We start from the raw sequence: 24,409 nt of genomic DNA on the forward strand, positions 1-24,409 counted from the left end.
TCTTCTTTGGAAAAATGCCTATTCAGGTCCTCTGCCCATTTTTTAATCAGGTTTTTTTTTAACATACAGAGAGTTGTATGCATTCGTTATATATTCTGGATATTAACCCATTATCAGACATATTGTTTGCAAAATATCTTCTCCCATTCAGTAGGTTGCCTTTTCACTGAGTTATTGTCAGTTTACAATGTTGTGTCAGCATAGCATAGGATGTGGGACAATCATTAGAATGGCCAAACTGAGCCTGTACCATATGCAGGCACTATATTATCTCAGTGCTTTCCTTACACTAGCTCTTTCATGAAGGGAGGTATCATATTTGCCTCCATTCATGCAGGTAAGGAACCTGAGGCTTGATTGATCAGTTCTCAGAGGTAGTAAATGGCAGAGCCAAAATTCAAACCCAGCTCCTACTCTGAGCACCCTAGGACTGTAATTGTTACTGAGCGATACTTCCATCTCATTGGAATCATGCTCCTAATAAAGGTCAGAGATGGATCCAAAAAGGAAGGAGTGGGGGATTTTATGTTAAGAATAGTTTTCATAAAATTCCCCTTTCATCATTGTTTCCTTTCTGACTACTTTTTGAAATCCAGTACAGCAGTTCTTAAATCTTTGGGTCTCTAGATCCAGTTACATTCTAAAAACTGAAAATCCCAAAGAGTTTTTATGTCTATGGGTTATATCTCAAAATTTCGTATTTTAGAAAACAGAGGCAAAACATTATCTCACATACATCTCAGCAATGTTCTCCTAGAGCAGTCTACCCAAGCAATAGAAATAAAAGCAAAAATAAACAAATGGGACCTACTTAAACTTACAAGCTTTTCACAGTAAAGGAAACCATAAGCAAAACAAAAAGACAACCTACAGAATGGGAGAAAATATTTGCAATAGATGAGACTGACAAGAGCTTGATTTCCAGAATATATAAACAGCTCATACGACGTAATAAGAAAAAAACAACCCAATCCAAAAATGGGCAGAAGACCTAAACAAGCAATTCTCCAATGAAGAAATATGAATGATCAGTAGGCACATGAAAAAATGCTCAATATCACTAATTATCAGAAATGCAAATCAAAACTACAGTGAGGTATCACCTCACACCAGTCAGAATAGCCATCATTCAAAAGTCCACAAACAATAAATGCTGGAGAGGCTGTGGAGAAAAGGGAACCCTCTTATGCTGTTGGTGGGAATGCAGTTTGGTGCAGCTGTTGTGGAAAACAGTATGGAGATTCCTCAAAAACTAAAAATAGACTTACCATATGATCCAGCAGTCCCACTCCTGGGCATATATCAAGAGGGGTCTTTAATTCAAAAAGATACCTGCACCCCAGTGTTCGCAGCAGCACTATATATGCTGTTTACACAGTGTTGCAACAGCCAAGACATGGAAACAACCTAAATGTCCATCGACAGGTGACTGGATAAAGAAGCTGTGGTGTATTTATACAATGGAATACTTACTCAGCCATAAAAAAAGAATAAAATGATGCCATTTGCAGCAACATGGATGGACCTGGAGAATGTCATTTTAAGTGAAGTAAGCCAGAAAGAGAAAGAAAAATACCATATGAGATTGCTCATTTGTGGAATCTAAAGACAAATGAATTTATATATAAAACAAAAACAGACTCACAGACATAGAAAACAAACTTATGGTTACCAGAGGGGGAAGAGGGTGAGAAGGGATAAATTGGGAGTTCAAGATTTGTAGATACTGACTGGTATATATAAAATAGATAAACAAGTTTATACTATACAGCACAGGGAACTATATCTGATATCTTGTAGTAGCTTACAGTAAAAAAGAATATGAAAATGAATATATGTATATTCATGTATGACTGAAGCACTGTGCTGTACACTAGAAATTGACACAACATTGTAAATGACTATATTTCAATAAAAAATTTCAATATTCATTCAAAATAACTATTAAATGTTAAATACATTTTTATGAAAATAACTATTTCCCAGAACCAAAATAAATTTAGTGAGAAGAGTGGCATTACTTTACATTCTTGCAGTTCACATTGTCTGACATAATAGAATAAGGCAGATCCTTCCATCTGCTGCTCCATCGGTCTGGGGTGCTCTGGCCCACCCACTGTGCACCCACGAGACAGAATGGGAATGAAAAGGCAAATAACACCAAGTGTTAAATAGGAAAATTGTTGGACCTCGTAGATCCACAGAAGTGGTCCCCCACACCATTGTTCTATTACTTTAACTTAGTGCCTTCAACTCTTGCAGAACCAAACGGGACATGAATTAATTAGAAATAGGCACCAAGATTCTGTGCTGATCTCCACCTCTCAGTACTCACTGACCTTGAGTTAAATCACCCTTTTAGCCCTCAGTTTTCTCATTTATGAAATGGATCATTAAATCACTTCTTAAGGCCCCTTCCAGCTCTGACTGGCCACGACTTATTCTGAATTACAAGGAGTTACAGAAATAACGTTTTTCTGCAGAATAGCTAGCTACAGCTGTTACTCCAAATGTCACTCTCTCATCACATATTCTACCATCAACCTTCACAGTATTTAAACTTAATTTTTGTGGCAATACATCTAGAAAGTTTTGCACCATTAACTTATAATTCCAGGGTGTGTTTTCATGCTGGAGAGTTTTATTTTGCATGTCCTTCCAATCTGAAAGGAAACAGCTCATTGCCTTCCCTTCAGTATTTTCATTTGCCTCCACATTGTGAAAGAGTGGACAGCAAAGAAGTGTCAGAAGAGAAACCAGCCTTGCCTACAACCTCTGTCTCTCCTTTCTCTTGACCTGATGAGAATCTTCATCATGCCATCCTTATGAAAGGGCAGTTGAAGGTTTCTGCAGTGACACTGTGTTGGGTGGTGTAACCAAACAGAGTCAGATTTCTCTTGTAATGTTTTGTCTCCTTTGAGAATTGGTAGTTGTAATTAATTCCTTAGTGCTATTATTTGTATACTAATGGACGATACTATTTAAATCATATATTTTAAAGGGATATAAACTCAAAATGATGTATGCACACCAGATAACATGAAATTCCCTTTTTAAAGATCTACCCACATTATGTGCATGTAAATTAGACCAGCCATCCTGCTTCTTCCAGTGATTTGACATAAAATTAAAAGGATAGGTTACCTTGAAAAGCTGCTAATTGTTTCATCATCCTCATTCAAGCATTTGGTTCAGGTTGTATGTTCCTAGTTATTGCTTAGAAAAGGCCATTCACCTTCATGCTGTGGTTGCAGGCTATCTGATTCATTTTCAAATATTCACATCAAGGGAAGTGCTTTTGAAGATGATTTTATCCAATGACCAAAGATGTGTTTTCCATTGAATTTAGAGTTGATGACACAGATTGGGGTATTTAAAAGAATACAACAGAAATGAGCAGGCACTGCTGACTTTAAATGGGCAATCATGCAGTCTTCACAAGAGAGCCAGATTCCACTTTTTGAATAGTCCCCGATAGTCTAAGGCACTCATCACGGTAGCTGTTACGTCAGTTCCTCAGGTGGCTTCTTTGCCTGATGTAGAACTCAATTTGGTGTTAATGGAAAGAGGCACCACCAACAAAGGCTTGAAGCTGAAAAATGTCATGGGTGAGAGTGTCCTTTTTTATAACTAGCTGGGGATGGATGGGTACGTGGGAGATAATGGGACTGCTTTTTTAAATAACAGAAGTTTGAAAGATGGCTGCCACAAAACAATGATTTTCTATTATGATTTAGTCCCGAGGTTATGTCCTTTTTACACTTTCCGTTTTAACAATTTCCCAGTAATATGTCCAGCTATGTGTTTCTGTAAGATGGCTGTTGGAAGAGCAAAAATAGCTGTGGGCAAAGGGGAAGAAACAGTTAAGCCTTTTTTTTTTTTTCTTTTTTCCAGCCATGCCAGTATTGGAGATTAGTTCTCTGATGTGCAGCTGTTGGACAGCTTGGTTATTTAATGTGTCTTTAGGGTGGTTAATAATACTCTTTGATCATGGGAAGAAGGGTGGCAGAGAAGTGAAATGATTGAATTAAAAGCTTATCATACTATTATGCATGAGAAAAGCCTGAGAAAAAGAAGAAAAACACTTCAAATTAGGTCACGGGGGTCCTAGAAAATTCACTGGGACTTTTTGGCAAGAAAAGGTGCCTTTCTGGACCTGACTCCGCTGGCACTGAAGTTAATGACTTGGATGTGAAGTATCGGGTCTCTAATCACGCTCTGCGTGAGCCAGCACTGGCTGCTGCAAAAGATGTTTACTTGGAACAGTGGCAATTCTGTTGCTTCTCAGCAGAGAGCTAGAGTCCCCACCCACCAAAGATGCTGCTCGAGTTTTGGGGAGACTTTATTGAGAGCAAAATAGGAAGAGAAGCAGCAAAGACGGCCTTTGGCTTGTAAGGCCTTGCACCAGAATGCCATTTCCTTCCTCCATGTGAACGTGTCGTTGAGAAAGGAAGAGTTCAGAAAGGGCAAAATATGGCCTTCCTTTTTTTTTAATCTTCAGGAATGTTTGACCTTCTTAAGTCTTTGACCAAGTAATATTTCTAAGACATGTGGAAGAGCTGGAAAAAATGGGCCCACCTGCCTGAGCCCTGTGGCACCTAGAAGCAATCCCTGTACTGAAACAAATGATGCAAGCTTCCAATTAACAAGGGAGCCCCGTCGATCTGGATTAGGAGGTCACCATAGGAATTTTCTTTTTTAACAAACAGTATTAAGCTACAGTTTAAGGATTAGCTTCACTAACTGGAGTTATAAAGGCTTACTGGCTTTTCAGTTCAATTAGGCCCAGAGTTAACAATTGAATGACAGCAGGCAGGACTACAGTAGATGTTTTTCTGTGTTGACCTAGCGTTACACCCAGTCGTGCCTCACAGGCCAGCTTGATCTCCGCCTTCCTCAAGGCCAGTTCGGCTCTCCAACTTACACAAGTCTGTTATCCATCCAGGCCCTCCTTGGGTAGTCCCATTATTTTTTATTCTTTACCTCCTAACAACAGCTTCTCTCCCCTTCCCTACTCTCTCCAGGCGCCCCCTGTTGCTTCTGATTTTAATTTCATCTCCCTATCACAGGAACCAGTGTTCACTAGCCTCCTGAGCCTTCCCAACTCTTGGGAAATGAGTGTTTGAGGAAGAACAATCTCTAATGGGATGAACTTAGGGTCCACCAGGCCCTGAGCCTTCAGGAAACAAACAGCAAATTCACAAGGAACTAGATTAGGAACAAATGAGAATTTTAGGGAAAGCAGTTTAGCTCATACCTGTGGATATGGTGAGCAGGGCTGTTCTCATTCATCCCGTTGGCTCTCCTGGGATCTGAGGAGGAATGGGAGAATCAGGGAGAAGGCATAAGTCCTGACCACTTAATAAAAAAAAAAAAAAATAGGACTTCCCCAGGCGTGGTGGACGGCATGGGGGTGCCAGGGCCTGGCTTCCCTTTGGTTTGTCCCCACCTGTGTTGTTTTCCAAGGGCTCCCACAGCAAAGTACCACAGACTAGGAGGCTTAAACAACTGTCTCCCAGTCTGAAAGTCTGACATCTGTGGTCAAGGTGTTAGCAGGGCTCTGCTCTCTCCGAAGGCTCTAGAAAAGGATTCTTCCTTGCTTCTTCCAGCTTCTGTGGGTCCACGTGGTCCTTGGCGTGGTTTGACTTGCAACACTCCAACCTCTGCCCCAGTCTTCACATGGCCTTCCCCGTTGCTCTCTTTGCATCCTCTCTCCTTCTGGTGAGGACACCAGTTATTGAATTTAGGGCACATCCTAATCCAGTACCACCTCATCCTAACTAATTACATCTGCAGGGACCGTATTCTTGAATAAGGTCACACTCCAAGGTTCCAGGTGAACGTGGATTTTCAGGGGACACTTCAACTACACTGCCTTCCTGAGGACATGGAAAAGGGCACGCTCTTTGCCATGCTCAGCCCCATTTTCCTGTTCACTTCCCATCTCCCTGGCTAAGGTGCTGTGAGGTTAGGTAGAAGTTTCCAAATTATTGTGGCTTTCTCACAAAAGGAATCAGGTAAATGAATGTATTAACAGATACAGTCACCTGTTGGGGGCCTGCTGTATATTAGAAATAAAATCCCTGGGGGTGGACCAGGGCGTTGGTATTTTTAAAAGCTCCCCACGCATCCAGGGCTGAGATCCAGTCAGCTTGTTGACAGGGTCCTTCAGCTCTGAGCATCCTGTGATTCTTCTACACTGGATATAAGGGAAAGCTGTATTACTCCCCTAAAATCCCCTCCTAAGATGTTGGCCAGTTTGCTTTGCTTTACATCAGAGGAAAAATGAACTTGAGTCTAATGGGAACCCTACGACATTCAAGTTTATGAATTGGGCTTGAGATTGTGTTCCCGCAGCAGGCCCTACTGCCCCTTACTGGTAGGAAGGTGCCTCTGACCAACCGGGATAAGACATGATTGAGGTCCTTGAGGTGAAAGCTAATTAAGAGCAAGCGTGAGGTTCAGTGGACTGTCCACTCCGTGTACGTTACGGTAGCCTCTCGGTGCTGTGTGCGCACGTTCGGCAGGGGCACATCCTTCAAACGGCAAAGGCAGCTCCCTCTGACAGGCCCAGCATCCACCACCTTTCAGGTTGGACTGGAGGCTGCAATTACAGTCAGCCACAAAAATGAAGGTGCTAATCTTCCCTAGGATCCCAGCATGCCCTTCCCATCCATCAAGGCCGGTCTTCACTTGAGCCTCTTCGAAAGGGCCCTATGGTAGTTTGGGGAGCGCACGTAGAAAATGCTGCTTTCAACTGCTGAGGCAGCAACTTTAATGAAGCATCAACAAATGTGGGGTGGAAAAAGTCTTTTCTTCACTTTCTATGATGCTCCACCCCCAAGTGACAGTAGCTTTTGCAGTAACCCCGAAGAGAGGATAGGAGAAAGTATACTAAAATATAGAGCCTCATTTAAAAAAAAATTCTAAATCCCAGTAATGGTTACTGTATCAGTTTGCTAGGGCAGCCATAACAAAATACCACCAGTGGGGTGATGTGAACAACAGAAATGTACTGGCCCACAGTTCTGGAAGCTAAAAGTCCAAGATCCAGGTGTTGTCAGGGTTGACTTCTTCTGGGGGCTGTGAGAGAAGACCTGTTCCAGGCCTCCCTCCGTGGCTTGTAGATGGCCATCCTCTCCCTGCGTCTCCCCTCTGTGTCTGTTTCCCCTAATGACCTTATTTTAACTTACCTCTGTAAAGACTGTCTCTCCAAATAAGGTCACATTCTCAAGTACTGGGGGTTAGGGCTTCAACAGATGAACATGGGGTGGGCATATTTCAGTCTGCGCTGGCTGCTGTGTGTTTTTGTGAAGAAAAATGATACCCAACAAAGCACTGAGAGGGGAACGCCTGGACGGGGTGCAGCGTCTAGTCCCTACGCTCTAGACTGTGGCTGGGGGGCCTCTGGTGTCTCACTCTCTCCTTCTCTATAGGGAGCGAGGAGCCAGTGGCCTCGTCCCATGGCGGTGCTTGTTTTCGAATGAAACCAGTACCTTATTCCTCTCCCTACATTTTCCAGAGTGAGTTTGGTTGTGGCCCCAGGGCTACGTGATTATAGTAGATAATCAGGTAACCATTTGGATTTACCATTAGCCAAAGTTACCCTTGTGCTGGGAAGTCCGCTATAGAATTGTCAGCCCATATAAATCATTGATGCCCTCAGGCTCCCCTTAGGTCTTAGTGGAAAACAACTTAATCAGGCAAGGAACTGTGCTAAGATATTGGTGCTGCACTAACAGTTTTTAAGTGAGAGCCCATAATCCTAAATCCATCCCATGAGACTTCCAAGATCAGTGCCAGCATTTTGCTTGGGTCTGTTTTCCTCTTATCAGTAATCTATGTGCTGGTTGGCGTGGAACGCTTTCCTAGGGCATTTCAAGGTCAGCAGGAAGCCTGGCACTCCATGTGCTGCCAACACCTCAGAATTCAACAAAACTCTCCCAGATTGGGCACAACATGGGAGTTTTCATCCAAATTGTACATACCCTTCAAAAGACTTCTCAGTTAAGGCCCTGCAATCCCTGGTTCTTGGGAAAGAATAATTTCACCACTGATTCTGAGTCTAAAACTTTTAAGCGCGAAGGTAAGGAATTCTTCCTTCCTGCTATAAAACCCCACAGAGCTGTGATTTGACTCCATACATACACTGTGTCCTGATTTCTGTAGCACTAGCGTATTTATTTTTCACCTCCTAAAAAAATGATGAACTTTTGGACTGTTGTACAAAGAGAAACCCCCTACTCCAGTCTATCCCCAAGTGGTTGTACCTTGTAAAGTACCCCAATACATGGGAGATAGGAATATATAATAAAATGTAAGCATTGAGCCTTATGTTTAAAAAAAAAAAAAGATTTCCAGAGCCTATGGTGTCTGCTTGGTGTTTGAAGCTCAGGGATCACTGAGAAAGCGATCTTATGGAACCCAGAGAAGAAGGGGACTGCAGACTCTGGGGGATGATGAGGGTGGGGCAGTATGAAGCCTTTGTGTGTGCTGGTGGGGATGCTGTGGGTTTAGACTAAGATGCAGGAAGTGAGGAAGGATGAGTTTATGTGCTTTTGTGGCAGCAGACAGAATGTTGGCCAAAAGAATAAGAACAATAGAGAACAGAAAGGAAATTGTGTGAGGCTGGGGAAAACAGGGGCTTGGTGTAGGAAAAGGAAAGAAGGGACTTGCCACCTACAATAGCCTGGAGAGACATCACTGTTTTCTCTCAGAGGTATTTTAGCAAAGAATTTCAACTTGAAATCAAAGTGAGCTGTCCCTGGCCACCAGACAGGGAAAGGCCCTGGGGCTGCCCTCTGAGGCAGTTAGCATTAAAAGAACATCGCCCCCCCCCCCCCCCCCGCCACGGTCCGGAGCTCCCGGATTGTGTAGACCCCGGGACTATTGAATGTTGTCATCTTGGCCACTCTGGCCATGAAGTTCTGCTTCTGTTTCAGCTCTGTCTGAAAATCCCCTCACAACACATTGCAGATCTCATTAAATTCTGTTGGCTAAATATTTCTTTTAAACAGTAGGTAGAAGGTGTGTGTGAATGTGTGTTTCAGGGAGAAGGCTGAAAAAAATGAGAGGGATGGAAATGACCCTCAGAAAAGAAACTCCTCTCTTTTGATGCTCTCTGCGTGTGGCTCTAAGAAGTGAACTTAGTTAGACCCTCCAACTTAGCCTACCTACTGGGGAGTGCTTTACTTTTGGGGTCTCCCTGGGGCTATCTGGCTTCCCCATAGAGCAGTCTACCCTCAGAAAGGGTTTTTTGGTTAGGAAACAGACTGCTTTTGATTTGCTATGTTCCTTTATTTCTGTGTTTGAGTTTTAAATAATTTTATTATTGAAAAGGCTTTGCACAACCAGTACCACGGAAATACAAAAAAAAAACCAAACCCATAAATGAATACTGTGAACAACTATATGGAAACAAATTGGACAACCTTGAAAAAATGGACAAGTTTCTGGAAACATACAGTCCCACCAAGACTGAATCAAAAAGAAATAGACCACTTGAACAGACCAATCACTAGAAATGAAATAGAATCAGCAATAAAAAACCTCCCCACAAACCAGTCCAGGACCAGATGACGTCACTGGGAAATTCTACCAAACATACAAAGAACTCATACCAATCCTTCTCAAACTCTTCCAAAAGATTGGAAAGGAGGAATACTCCCAAACTCTTTCTGTGAGGCCACCATGACCCTAATACCAAAGTCAGACAAAGACACTACCATAAAAAAAAAAAAAAATGGCTTAAAGATTTAAATACAAGACAAGACACTATAAACCCCCTAGAAAAAAAACATAGGAAAAACATTCTCTGACATAAATCTTAGCAACGTTCTCCTAGGGCAGTCTACCCAGGCAATAGAAATAAATGCAAAAATAAACAAATGGGACTTGATTAAACTTACAAGCTTTTGCACAGCAAAGGAAACCATAAGAAAAACAAAACAACCTATGGAATGGGAGAAAATACTTTCAAAACATGAGAATGACAGAGCTTTAATTTCCAGAATATATAAACAGCTTATACAGCTTAATAACAAAAAAAAAAAAAAAACAAAGAGCCGAATCCAAAAGTGGATAGAAGACCTAAACAGTTCTCCTAAAAGAAAAGACCTAAGCAGTTATCCAGTGAATACATACAAACGACCAATAGGCACATGAAAAAATCCTTAATATCACTAATTACTGGAGAAATGCATGTCAAAACTATAATGAGGTATCACCTCACACCAGTCAGAATGGCCATCATTCAAAAATCCACAAACGATAAATGCTGGAGAGAGTGTGGAGAAAAGGGAACCCTCCTACACTCCTGGTGGGAATGTCGTTTGGTGCCACTGTTTTGGAAAACAGTATGGAGATTCCTCAGAAAATCTAAAAATAGACTTACCATTTGATCCAGCAATCCCACTCCTGGGCATATATCCAGAGGGAACTCTAATTTGAAAAGATTCATGTACCCCAATGTTCATAGCAGCACTATATACAGTAGCTAAGACATGGAAGCAACCTAAATGTCCATTGACAGATGACTGAATAAAGAAGTTGTGGTATATTTATACAATGGAATACTACTCGGCCATAAAAAAAGAATTGAATAATGCCATTTGCAGCAACATGGATGTACCTAGAGATCATCATTCTAAGTAAACTAAGCCAGAAAGAGAAAGAAAGACACCATATGATATCACTCATATGTGGAATCTTAAAAAAAGAGGACACTAATGAACTCATCTACAAAACAGAAACAGACTTGCAGACATAATCAACAATCTTATGGTTACTAGGGGAAAGGGAGTGGGAAGGGATAAATTTGAGAGTTTGAGATTTGCATATGTTAGCCACTATATAAAAATAGATTTAAAAAAAATTTCTTCTGTATAGCACAGGGATCTATATTCAATATCTTATAATAACCTTTAATGAATGTGAAAACAAATGTACGTATATATATATTATGCAAGACTGGGCATCGTGCTGTAGAGCAGAAATTGACACATTGTAACAGACTATTTCAATTAAAAATAAATTTAAAAAGGCTTTGCAATCTTTGACCACATGTGTGCATTATTGCATAGTTTCAATCATAGAATTAAGCCCTTGATTTTAAGTGGAAGTAAAAATATAGACTATACACACATATGTGGGATAAACAATGCTGGGAATTAAAGCCACAGAACTACCTAATTACTCTACTCTTTTCCTGCCAACTCGTACCACACCTTTACCTTCAGGTCTCAGAATTTAAAATACATTGTGGATTAGATACACAACAAGTTTCTTCTGTGTAGCACAGGGAACTATATTCAGTATCTTGTAATAACCTTTAATGAAAAAGAATATGAAAAGGAATATATATATGTGTATGTATGACTGAAACATGTTGTACACCAGAAATTGACACACTGTAAACTACACTTCAATAAAATATATGTATATATCCTGGACTCAGAGCCTCACATGCATAGGAGGAAACCTCAGCATCTGTAGACGAATGACTGTGTGCACGTGCATACTCACACAGTTCACTTGGTGACAGAGGTGAAATGTCATTCTGTCACCCCATCCCTGAGATCTGGCTGGCTTCTCTTGCCAAAGCACCAGTTCCCAATTCTGTATCTAAAGCCATCAGCTCAGGAGAGGGTTGAATCTCAGAGCACCTCCAGAGAAGTTGAGTCCAGGATATATACATATATTTTATTGAAGTATAGTTACTAGTGTTTTGGGCAGTAACACCTGAAGGAGCCCATCTTCATGCTGGGGAGTTCGAGGGACTTACATGTGTACATTTTGAAGAATAAACTCAAGCTATGAGTTTCTTCGTAGGGCAGGCAGATAGCTGATGTTCTGTCTCTTCATTAATGGCTCATATAGATTTGTGGATTATAATTGAAAGAAAGGAAAATTATTGCACATTTTGAACTAAATAAGGGATAATGAAATTGCCTTCTGCAGCCGCCACACTGTGGCCAGTTTACAAGAGATACATTGTGCTTTCAGATCCCACAAAAGACTTAATGGCCTGCCAGGCCACCTCATTCTGTTAGGGTTATAAATCAGCACAAAAATGGACACTTGCAGATAACCAACTGTGCCATCCCAGGATTACATTACAACATGAATACAGAAGTGGCAGTTCCCACCCAACTTTGACATTCTTGTTACCCTGGGGGTGAGAGTGGGTGTTAAACAAAGTTTATAGAAACTTCTACAACATCCTCAGTTTAAAAAAAGAAAAATACTTAGTGACTATAAAGGATTTTTTATGACCAGAGCTGGAAATGACTCATTTTTTTTAATACTAAGGAGATTATAATACCTAGTTTGATTTTTTACTGACTTATAAATTTAACCAGTTTTATGAGAAATGCCACTATTACATTTCTTTTGAGATAGTGGTTTATGTGACAGGAACTATTTTCAATATTCTGAGTTATTTGGTGGTATAAATTTACCCATAGTATTTAATAGGATCTTGTAACAGAGTGTGGTGATCATGTGACATGGCCCTCACACAACTAGCTGCCACGCATCCAAGGCCCCTGCCTCACCTCCACTCCTCACTGACAGCAACTGCCCCTCCTTCCGTGACCACTCATTTCTCTACTCTGGTTAGAAAAAATTTCCACATCGAACCAAAACTGGCTTCTACACATTTGTCCCAAGTCTGGTCTTGGAGCCATGGAGTCTCACCCCTTGGGTCTCAGCAAGATGGCTGGCTGGGCTCCTGTGCTGCGGGAGAGGAGGGCAGGAGGCTCAGGATGCCTGATGGGGGAGGCAGAGAGGGTGAAGCCTTTACCCCTTTGCTCACTCACCTCACAGGTTCCGATATTCCAATCCCCAGCCTGAGGGTCTTGGCCAGCCTCGCAGCTACTGTTGAGGTGTCCTGGGGCTCGACTAACCTAGTCCCTAACCCTTTCTTCCCCAGGGCGAGCCTGCAGCTATTCAAAGACAACCATTACGCCCTGTCTCTACATCTCCTGTTTTCTAGACCCAAGCCCAGGTCTTTAGCCAAGTTCATGGGTCTTGGGTTTGGTGCCCTTCACTGAGGGATCTTTCCAGGCAGGGCTCAGATTAGTCAATGTCCCTTTCAGAGTCTGGTGCTAGAAACCAGACACAGAGCTTCAGCTGCGATCTACTGGACAAGAAGAGCAGAACCGTCATCTCCTTTTGGAGTTTTTAAGAAAGCAGGGTTCAGATTGCATTAAGAAGGACCTTATAGTTTTATGTGGGATTTTTATGTGACGAGTTGACATGTGCCACACAGAGTTATCAAAATGAGCCTATTACAGACACCTACCCTGAGAACAGGGGCAGCTTCCTCTTTGCCCACTGCTGCCGCTCCCACCACCCATCGTCACCCTATTTCTGAAAGATCATTTGAGGAACAATGTGAGCATGTTGTACATTTAAGCAGGCAGACCTTTCCAATTTAGATTAATAAGAAGGAGCAACTCGGAAACAAAACAGTACATTAATTAAAATTACAACTCACAAGAGGCTCAGATTACATGATGAAAATACTCGCTTTTCAACAGAATCCTCTTTGACATAGTTTTTTTTTCCCGTAATTTTCAGTTATTTCCAACTTTTGACTCAAGTTTTTCAGCCACCAAATGAATGTGTGAGGCCACAGAATTTTGTGCTCCCACCTGCAACCTTCTTAAAAACTATTTTGGAGGCACTGACATATACCAGGCACTACATGATATGTATATAATTTGTGTATATTGTGTATGTGTGTCTATGTACACACATACACAGACACTATTTCCCCACAGAAAAGTTTATGCCTTATAAAGTAGGATTACTCCCACTTTACAGATAAATAAGATGCAAAGATGGTTAAGTAACTTGCATAATGTCCTGTAGCTGTAATAATTAGAGCATCAATAGATTCAAGTTACTGTGTCTGTCTGAACATGGTAGCGCTTCCCTGTGTATGTCTTGGTACCTCTGTCAGAGGTTGAATTAACTGCCGCTGAACTTAAATGGCTCCCATTTTAGGTTAAATATTTGCTGGACCTAATTTTTACTCCCCAGCCACAGGGATAGTGTTTGAAAATGAACACAGCATTCACAAGTTCCAGACCGTGCTCAGGTTGCTCTGATTGGCTTCAGGCCTGGAATACCACAGCACACCCCCAAAGCCCTATACACTTGGAGGGCAGGAGTGTGTCTTAGCCAGCACTGTTTCCTAGCACGTGCTGTGATGTGGTAGGAACTACAGTTACTTTGGTGTAACTTACATGTTGCAGGTCCACCAGAGAAGCATATGCTCATCACTGCAGCAGAATCGATCCCAAGCCTAATGCACTCCCACTTCTGCATGCACGTTTCCCAGCCACGAGTCACTGGGAGAAGTAATGAACTTGTGCTCCCACTCATGAGGCGCCATTATAAATTGTTGCCAAAAACTTAATCTTACATTTGCTTTCTTTTTCACCCAGTAAGTGAAAATGATGACCACCTAAGCAGATGGATGAGACATGAACAGTTGTGGAAGAGAAGTTTATCCACTCCAGAATTACCCAAAAGAACCTGACTGAGCCCCACTACACACAGTCATTATCAGCTGGACTTGGGAGTTTGCAAGATGTCAGGGGATGCTTGGTCAAGAGGCGGATCAGCAGATGTGATGTGAAAAATACCAACTCTTCTATCATTTGCTGTTGCTTGCCGAACTGTGAAGAACTGCATGAACTCTATTTAAGCTGCTTTCTACACCATTGCCAATCACCTTTTTGGACTTGGAAGTGCTATTTTCCTATTGACACTTACATTGTTTCATTTTGCATGCATCCAGTGATTATATATAAACAACATATGTAATCTGCTTATATATTTTTTAAAAATCCACTCATGCAAAATGGCAAATAAATTGTTCTTTTTTGCAAAGTTATAATCATAGCCCATGTCATTAAGTTTAAATTGGTTTCATATAAAGATCAGTGTAACAGACCTGTATACACTTTATAGAATACTAGCTTCTATAAAGATTTTTTCACTGTTTACTAGTGAAATGAGAAAAGCAAAGCTATTTATAAAAGGCCTTATGTCGTGTACATACATTGTCTTTGAAATATTTGTGATTTAGTTTATTGCTTGTAAAAGAGAAATTATATAATTTATTTAGTAAATACTATTGTAAACTATAGTTTTATTGAGAGAAATAAAATATTTTGTTCTCAGGTGTGGTAGTACATTAATTCTAATGGTTTATGGTCTTTATATTCCTTTCATTTATAAATAAAAAAGAAGTAACTTCCCCCCACCAAAAATTTTTTTAATTGAAAAAAATAAGTAACTTAGATACTCCTCATTTTTACATATTCTGGAAACCTAAATAAACTGACTCTCATGATAGATAAAAACTGAGAGAAAATTCTCCAGGCCCTGAGGAAAGACTCAATGGCAGATTCTGCTCAACTTGTTCAAGAGACTTTCCCAGATGTCTTGGTGTGTTACCAGCTTTCACCGTGTTATGTTGTGGTAACAAACAATCCCCCATCTCTGGATAGGGGATCCAGAGCAACCCCTTTCTAGGACATGCCAGTCTTACGGCAGAAAGAAAAAAGTGATAGTGGAACCATGGGAGCTCATAAAGCTTCTGCTGAAATACAGTTTCCAGAACGTCTGCTCACATTTCACTGGCCAAACCAAATGCCACTGAAAAGTCTGACGTCAAAGGGCTGAGAAGTACACTTTTCACATAGGCATAGACTCAGCAGAGAGGGGCAATGGATATATTAAGCAGTTAATTCACCTCTACCATCTCATTAGTGTCTCAAGCAGCTGCACAATCATATACTGCAGAAAAAAATCATTAGAAAGCAAAAATATGTTCCCGATGAGTAAGATGCTCAGTGTAAACTACTTCAAGTTAAAGCAAGCTGACTCCTGTACACAACATGGTATTAACTTTTGTAAATGTAGCCTAGAGCCATGGTTACTCAGTCTAAGTAGTAATTTTACCTGCAGAGTTGGTGCTGGGACTCTATCCTGGGATGGGCTGACAATGGGGAATTTTACTGACGTGGACTGTGGGGGATTCTCTGCCTCTCTCTAGTACCCATGTGCTAGTAGATGCTCTTCTTACCACAGGGGTTTATGTAGCTGGAATCCCACTCTTCCCCTCCCATTAGTGAATCCACCCATTTATCTATGCAAGGGTCCTTAAGCCCAGGACCCACTGATTCCTTAAGAGGGTCCTAGATGAATGGGTATTAATAGGGCCATGAAATAATACACACAAGTTGGGTATGCCTTTGTGTATATGGAGGCACTTTTTTTATGAAAAGACAGGCTATAATTTCCATCAACTTCACAGGGACTTTGACCCAAAAACTGTTAAGAACCACTATTTTAAGGCTTAACTCAAATGCTGTTTCAATGCTATGAAGCTGTCTATGATCCCCACCCTCTACTTCTACCACCATCACCCTTGGCCAGCCTATAATCATCACACCTGTCGTGTAATACCCTAACCTTTGTACCTTTTTTTAATAATTGAAGTATAACTTACATAGAATAGAGTACACAACTATTAATTGTACACTTCAGTGAATTTTTACATATATATACACCCTTGTTACCATCACCTAAAACAAGAGATAGACTATTTCCAGCTAACCTACAAGGCTCTTTCATGCCCCATCCCCATCAATGCCATTGGTGGGATTGATGCCTCCCTATCAATGCCTCAAAGATAACCATTGTTACTACTTCTGTCATCATGGATTTTTTTTGTTTTACAAGTTCTCAAACTTCATATAAATGGAATCATAGAGTATGTACTCTTTGCTTTTGGTGGTGGTATTCAACACTATATGAGATCCATTCATTTCATTGTGTACAGTGAAAGCTCATTCTTTTTCAGCGCTGAGTGGTATTCCATTGTATGATTATTCCACAATTTTCTACTCTGTTGCTGATTGACATTTGGGTAGCTTCCAACATGGGGCACTTTGATACATGAATGATGAGATCCCCAGACTTCTTCCTCCACTCCTCTCCTAAAGGCAGACAACTTGACTTCTAGTACCCATACTGCGTGTGGAAGAATTTTCTCTCAAAAAATACCACTACTGGGAAATTAATGACCATCCTCTAATTTGCCTAGGATTGTTTGAGTTTATGCCTGACACTCAGGTTTAATAACAGTACATACTTTCACTCTCAAAAATGTTCCACTTTTTACCACAAATTATAAAGTTACATTACCAAGGGGGAAGTTTAAAGATAATAACATTGAAGATTCCCCCAATGACTGACAGCCAGGGAACCCTAGAGTGAAACTTAGCTATACCCTGCCCCCCATCAAGTGCTCACAGCGTTTAGTCCCCATTCAATGAACAGCCAACCAAGGATCACAAGACATCTAAGGAAATGCTCTAAAATGAGACAAGTATCCCAACAGAAGATTGCCGCTGGGGTAAAAAGGGACTAAAAGAAGTAAACTTCAAAACAAAAATTACCATACATCTTCAAAGATAATAAATTACATGGCATCCATGAAATATGGTCAGTATGCCATTACAAAAATGAACATTCTAAAAACCTTAAAGAGCTCTTGGAAATTAAAAGCATGATGGTGGAAACTCAGAACTAAGAGTGATTAGGAGATAAGGCTGAGGAGATATCCCAAAGAGATTAAAAGTAGGAGAAAAAGAATAAGCAAACTTGAAGACCATTCCACTAGATCCAAAATCCAAATAATAGGACTTCCAGAAAGAGAAAATAGAGACAATGGATGTAAGGAAACCCTCAAACAAAAAAGTCAAGAAAATTTCCCAGAACTTAAAGACATGAGTTTCCAGATTGAAAGGGACTCTGAGTACCCAGCAAAATGGATGAAAATGAACCTGACCAGGCAATTTCAGACCACCAAGAATGATGACAAGATTCTACAAGCTTTCAGAGAACTAATTTTATATAAAGGCTCAAGGCTCAGAATTGAATCAAATCTCTCAACAGCACACTGGAAGCTAGAACTCTAGAACTCTGCCTTCAAAATTCTAGAGAAATTGATTTCTAACCTATAATTCTATACCCTGTGTATTAGTCAAGGTTCTCTAGAGAAATAGGAGAGACATAGGCATAGATGACAGATTTATTTTAAGAAACTGGCTCACAACTGTGGGGAAAGGCAATTCTAAAACTCATAGGGCAGGTTGGCAGACTGGAAACTCAGACATGGATTGATAGTGCAATCCTGAGGCAGAATTTCTTCTTTTCCAGGAAACTTCAGTTTTTGCTATAAGGCCTTTATTTGATTGGATGAAGTCCACCCATATTATCAAGTGTATATATCCTTTGAAGTCAACTGATTAAAGATCTTAACTACATCTACAAAATATTTTCACAGCAATACCTACATTAATGTTTGATCAATGCTCTACCTAGCCAAGTTGATACATAAAATCATCACACCCTGGGAAACTATAAAAGAGAGGGTAGAATAAAATTATCTGTGCAAAAATCATTTTACATCTTCCCTTTATCTAGAAATTCCAAAAAGATGTTTTACCAAAATGAGATAGTAAACCAAGAAAAATAAAAGCCATGAAAGAGAAAGCCATAGGATCCAGAAAACAAGAGATCCAACCCAAGAGGGAGATGAAAGGAATCCCCACAATGAAAGTAAAGGGAAATCCCAGCATGGCACTGGAAGAGATCTAGAAGTCAATCACTCCAGATTAGAGTAGGTCAGATGGCTCTAGACACAACTTCCTCAAGAGGTGAAGATACCCAAAAGATTTATAAAAGGAGGACAGAAAATTAACTCAAGGTATCCTGGATTTGATCCTGGAGCAAGAGTAAAAGGGATAGGAGTGGGGAAGTACATTAACAGAAAAAAAAAAAAAATTCATGAAGTCTGAATGAAGTCTGGAATTTAGTTAATAGTGTTATATAAAGGTTAGTCTCTTGGTTTGGACAAAGTAGCCATATTTACTTAAGATTTTAACTTTAAGATAAGCTGAGTAAATAGTATACAAAAACTGTTCTATCTTTGCCAATTTACTGTAAGTTTAATATTCTTAAAAATGTTTTTAAACTGAAAAGGGAAATGGGCAAAAGATTTAAACAGACACTTCAAAGAAAATATATGGCTAGCAAATAAGAACAAGAAAAATGTTCAACATCATTAGTCATTAAGGAAATGCAAATCAAAAGTGTAATGACATACTGCACTACAGATATTAAAATGGCTAAATTTTTATAACTGACAATACCAAGTGCTAGTAAGAATGCAAAGCAATTCTAACTCTCATACTTTGCTATTGGGAATGCAAAATGGTACAGCCTCAATGAAAAAATTTGTCAATTTCTTAAAAGTTAAAAATATCCTTATCATATGACCCAGAAATTCAACTGCTGGTATTTACCTTAGAAAATTTAAAACTTACATTTGCATAAACACTTGTACATAGATGTTTATAACAGCTTTATTAACAATCACCCAAAATTGAAAACAACCCAAATGTCCCACAGTGAGTGACTAGATAAACTAATTGTGGCTCATTTATACCTTGAAATGATACACAGCAATAGAAGGAACTACTGACACACTCAAAAATATGGCTGAATCTAAAAGGCATTATACTGAGGGAAAGAAGTTAGATTCTAAAGGTCACTTACTGTATGAATCCATTTATATGACATTCTGGAAAAGGCAAAATGACAGGTCAGTGATTGCCAACTAAGAAGTGGGCAGCATGAGGAAATTTGTGGGGAGGGAATAGAACTGTTCCCATCTTGATTGTGGTGGTGGTTACACTAAACTACACACATGTTAAAATTCATAAAATTTTTCACCAAAAGAAAAAAATTCAATTTTACTGTGTGTGATCTTTTTTAATTTAGCTAGTTAATTTAAAAATATACAGCTTAAAATAGACTATTAAAACTCTAAGATGTTCTACATAAGCCTCATGGTAACCACAAAGCAAAAACCTACAGTAGATACACAAATGATAAAGAAAAAGGAATCTAAGCATACCACTACAGAAAATCATTAAATCACAAAGGACGAGAGCAGAAGAAAGAAACAAAGGAAATACAAAATAGCCAGAAAACAATTTCTTCAATAGCAGTAAGTCCATATCTATCAATAATTACTTTAAGTGTAAATGGCCATATTTCTCAAACAAAAGAGAAAGAATGGCTGAATGGATTTAAAAAAAAAAAAACAACCAACTCTACACTGCCTGTAAGAGACTCACTTCAGCTCTAAGGACACACAGACTGAAAGTGAAAGGATCAAAAAATATATTCCATACAAATGGAAATGGAAAGAAACCTGGGGTAGTTATACTTATATCAGGAAAACCACGGACTTTAAGATAAAGATTGTAATAGAGACAAGGTCATCATGTGATGATAAAGGGGTCAATCCAACAAGAGAATATAACACTTGTAACTATTTATGCATCCAAAATAGGACCACCTAAATATATAAAGAAAATATCATTAGACCTAAAGGGGGAAATAGCCAGCAATACAATAATAGTAGAGGAATTCAACACCTCACTTTCATCGATGGATAGAGCATTCAGACAGAAGATCAGTAAGGAAACATGGACTAAAACTACACATAAGACCAGATGGACTTGATATTTTCAGATCATTCTATGCAAAAGCAGCAAAATATACATTTTCCTCAAATGTGCATGGAATATTCTCCAGGATAGATCGTATGTTACATCATAGAACAAGTCAATAATTTTAAGAAGAATGAAAAAATGTCATGCATTTTTTCTGACCATAAAGGTATGAAAGTAGAAGTCCATTACAAGAAGAAAACTGGAAAAATTCTCAAATACATGGAGACTGAACAACATGCTCCTAAACAACCAATGAGTCAAAGAAGAATTAATAAGAAATCAAATCTTGAGGCAAATGAAAATACAACATACCAAATCTTAAGGCCTGCAGCAAAAGCAGTTCTAAGAAAGAAACTCTTAGTGATAAATGCCTACATTAAGAAATAAATTAGGAGTTTGAGATTAGCAGATACAAACTACTATATATAAAATAAACAATAAGGTCCTACTGTATAACACAGGGAACTATATTCAATAACTTATAATAACTTATAATGGAAAAGAATATGAAAATATATACATACATATATATTTAACTGAATCACTTTGCTGTACACCAGAAACTAACACAACTTGTAAACCAACTATACTTCAATGAAAAAAAAGAAACAAGAAGGATCAAGCAACCTAACTTTACACCTTAAAAAACTAGAAAATTGAAAACTAAGGCCAAAGTTAGTAGTAGGAAGGCAATAATAAAGATCAGAACAAAAATGAATGAAATAGAGACCAGAAAGGCAACAGAAAAGATCAATGAAACCAACAGCTGGTTCTTTGAAAATACAAATAAAAAAGGCTTTAGCTCAGCTTTCCAAGAGAAAGTCAAAAATAAAATAAAATTAGAAATTAAAGAGATGTTACAACTGATACCACAGAAATGTGAAGGATCATAAGAGACTAGTATGACAACTGTATGCCAACAAATTAGACAACCTAGAAGAAATTAATAAATTCCTAGAAACCTATAACCTACCAAGACTGAATCTTGAAGAAACAGAAATTCGCAATAGACCAATTACTAGAAGGAGATTCAATCACTATCCAAAAAACCACCCAAAATCTAGGACCAGGTGGTTTCACTGGTGAATCTGACCAAACACTTAAAGAAGAATTGATATGAATCCTTCTGAAATGCTACCAAATATATAAAAGAGGAGGCAACACTTTCAAATTTATTTGATGATGCCAGCTTTACCCTGATACCAAAACCAGACAAGAACTCTACAAGAATATTACAGGCCAATATCCCTGATGAACATAGAGCAAAAAATGTCAACAAAATATTAGCAAACCTAATTCAATAATATATTAAAAGGATCATACACCATGATCAGGTGGGATTTATCCCCATGATACAAGAATGGTTCAATATCCACAAATCAGTGTAATACACATTAACAAACTAAAGGATAAAAACCATATGATCATCTCAACAGATGCAGAAAAAGGATTTGAAAAAATTCACCATCCATTTATGATAAGAGCTCTCAACAAAGTGAATAAAGAGGGAAGTTACTGTTGGTTTGTAACCTCAGGAGTTCCCCAGGTAAAATTCAAAACTGGCCCCCATACACAAAGGTTAAGGAGAAACCAAAGAGACCAACCACTCCAGATTGGTAGGTGGCAGTTTTAATAAGCAAGGGAACTTACATACTAGGCTTGTCTTGGGCATCCACAAGATGAGTAGATCTCTGTACCTGCATGCCAGAATCTTAAAAATTTATATACAAGATTTAAAGAGGTTCAGTCTTGTATACAATCCAGATGATCTCAACAACCCATTACTCTCTTAAGGCTACATCCTTGAAATGGCTCCTAGAGCAGAAACAATGGGAAGAATGTACATTCCAAGAATGGGGGAGGAGATAAGGAGCCTCCAACTGCCCGGGTCCAGCTCACAGGTCAACCAGTAGTCATGTCTTCATGACAGCCTCCTCCAACAGGTTATCTCAACACAATAAAGATCACATATGACAAGCCCAAAGTTGACATATTCAATAGTAAAAAGCTGAAAGCTTTTTCTCTAAGATGAGGAACAAGAAGGCCCATTCTCACTTCTTTTATTCAACATAGTATTATGAGTCCTAGCCAGAGCAATTAGGCAAGAAAAAGAAATAAAAGGCATCTAAACTGGAAATGAAGAAGTAAAACTGTCACTGTTAGCAGATGATATAATATCATATGTAGAAAACCCTAACAACTCCAACAACAACAACAAAACAATGTTATGAATGCAGGAAGGTAGCAAGGTACAAAAACGATATATTAATATCAGTTGCATTTCTACACACTAACAAGGAACTATAAGAAAAACAAATAAAGCAATGCCATCTACAATTGCATCAAAAAGAATTAAATACCTAGGAATAAATTTAGCAAAGAAGATTAAAGATTTGTACACTGAAAACTATAAGACATTGATTTTAAAAACTGAAGAATATACAAATGGAAAGATATACTCACGTATTCAAAGAATATTGTTAAAAATGTCCATACTATCCAGTGCAATCTACAGAGACAATGCAATCCCTATCAAAATTTGAATGGCATTTTTTTATAGAAATAAAATAAACAATCCTAAAATTTGTATGGAACCACAAAGGACCCCAAATAGCCAAAGCAACCTTGAGAAAGAAGAACAAAGCTGGAGTCATCACACTTCCTGATTTCAAACTTTATTACAAAGCTATGGTAATCAAAACAGTATATTTCCAGTCAAGATGGTGGAGTAGGAGGACCATGAGCTCACCTTTCCTCATGACTACAACAGAACCACAACTCACTGCTAAACAACCATCAGGAAAAAAAGACTGGAACCTAGCAAAAAAGATCTTCTCCAACTGGAAACATAAAGAGGGGACCACAGCAGGACGGTAGGAGGGGTGTGCTCAGAATATGATCAGACTCCATACCCTCAAGTGGGCAACCCACAAGCAGAAGAATAATTAAGTCATACAGAAGAAACTTAGAAGACGTATTACTAAATGAAAGAAGCCAGTCTGAAAAGGCTACAAACTGTACAATTCCAACCAAATGACATTCTAGAAAAGTCAAAGCTACAGAAACAATAAAAAGATCATGTTTCCAGGGGTTTGAGGAGAGAGAGGGAAGGAGCAATGAATAGATGGAGCACAAGGGACTTTTAGAGCAATGAAATTATTCTGTATGATACTATAGTGGTGGCTACACGTCATTATGCATTTGTCAAAACCCATAGAATGTACAACATCAAGAGTGAACCCTAATGTAAACTATGGACTTTGGTTGATAACAATGTGCCCATGTTGGTTCATCGATTGTACCAAACATGCCACACTGATGAGGGATGTTGAGGGTAAGGGAATATATATGTGTGGGTGGGGAGGGCTATGTGCAAACTCTGTATTTTCTGCTCAATTTGGTTGTGAACCTGAAACTTCTCTAAAAGAATGAAGTCTATTAAAAATTAATTAATTAATTTTAAAAAATTAAGTTGCAGAGGTCCTCCCACAGGAGTGAGAGTTCTAAGCCCCAAGTCAGGCTCCCCAGCCCAGGGTTCCAGCATTGGGAGGAGGATACCCCAGAAAACATCTGGTTTTAAAGGCCAGAGGGGCTTAACTCCTGGAGCCCCTTGGGTCTTGGAGAAACAGAGACCTCACTCTCTTGGCAGGTGTACACAGAATCTCACATGTGCTGGGTCCAAGGGCAGAGGCAGTGATTTCATAGGAACGTGGGCCAGATCTGCCTGCTGGTTTTTGAAGGTCTCCTGGGAGGCAGGGGATGGCTGTGGCTCACCCTGGGGACATAAAAGCTGGTGGTGG

At 39.4% G+C, this 24,409-nt stretch overlaps 1 protein-coding gene and 1 long non-coding RNA gene across 5 annotated transcripts in view; one reads left to right on the forward strand and one right to left on the reverse strand.

The window, feature by feature from the left end:
* The window catches only part of PIP5K1B (phosphatidylinositol-4-phosphate 5-kinase type 1 beta), a 283,518-nt gene extending 268,324 nt beyond the window's left edge, over positions 1-15,194 (forward strand). For all 3 annotated transcript variants that reach the window (XM_031449831.2, XM_064490259.1, XM_010999784.3), the window contains exon 15: positions 14,454-15,194. In XM_031449831.2, coding sequence (XP_031305691.1) covers positions 14,454-14,456 — 3 coding nt within the window. In that variant the 3' untranslated portion in view covers positions 14,457-15,194. The remainder of the gene's footprint in view (positions 1-14,453) is intronic.
* Positions 1-24,409, reverse strand: part of LOC135322265 (uncharacterized) — a 132,170-nt gene that overhangs the window by 3,824 nt on the left and 103,937 nt on the right. For both annotated transcript variants that reach the window (XR_010382683.1, XR_010382682.1), the window contains exon 2: positions 5,258-5,312. This is a non-coding gene — a long non-coding RNA (uncharacterized LOC135322265). The remainder of the gene's footprint in view (positions 1-5,257; positions 5,313-24,409) is intronic.

The sequence above is a fragment of the Camelus dromedarius genome, chromosome 10 (genome assembly GCF_036321535.1).
Source record: "Camelus dromedarius isolate mCamDro1 chromosome 10, mCamDro1.pat, whole genome shotgun sequence".
Lineage (NCBI taxonomy): Eukaryota > Metazoa > Chordata > Mammalia > Artiodactyla > Camelidae > Camelus > Camelus dromedarius.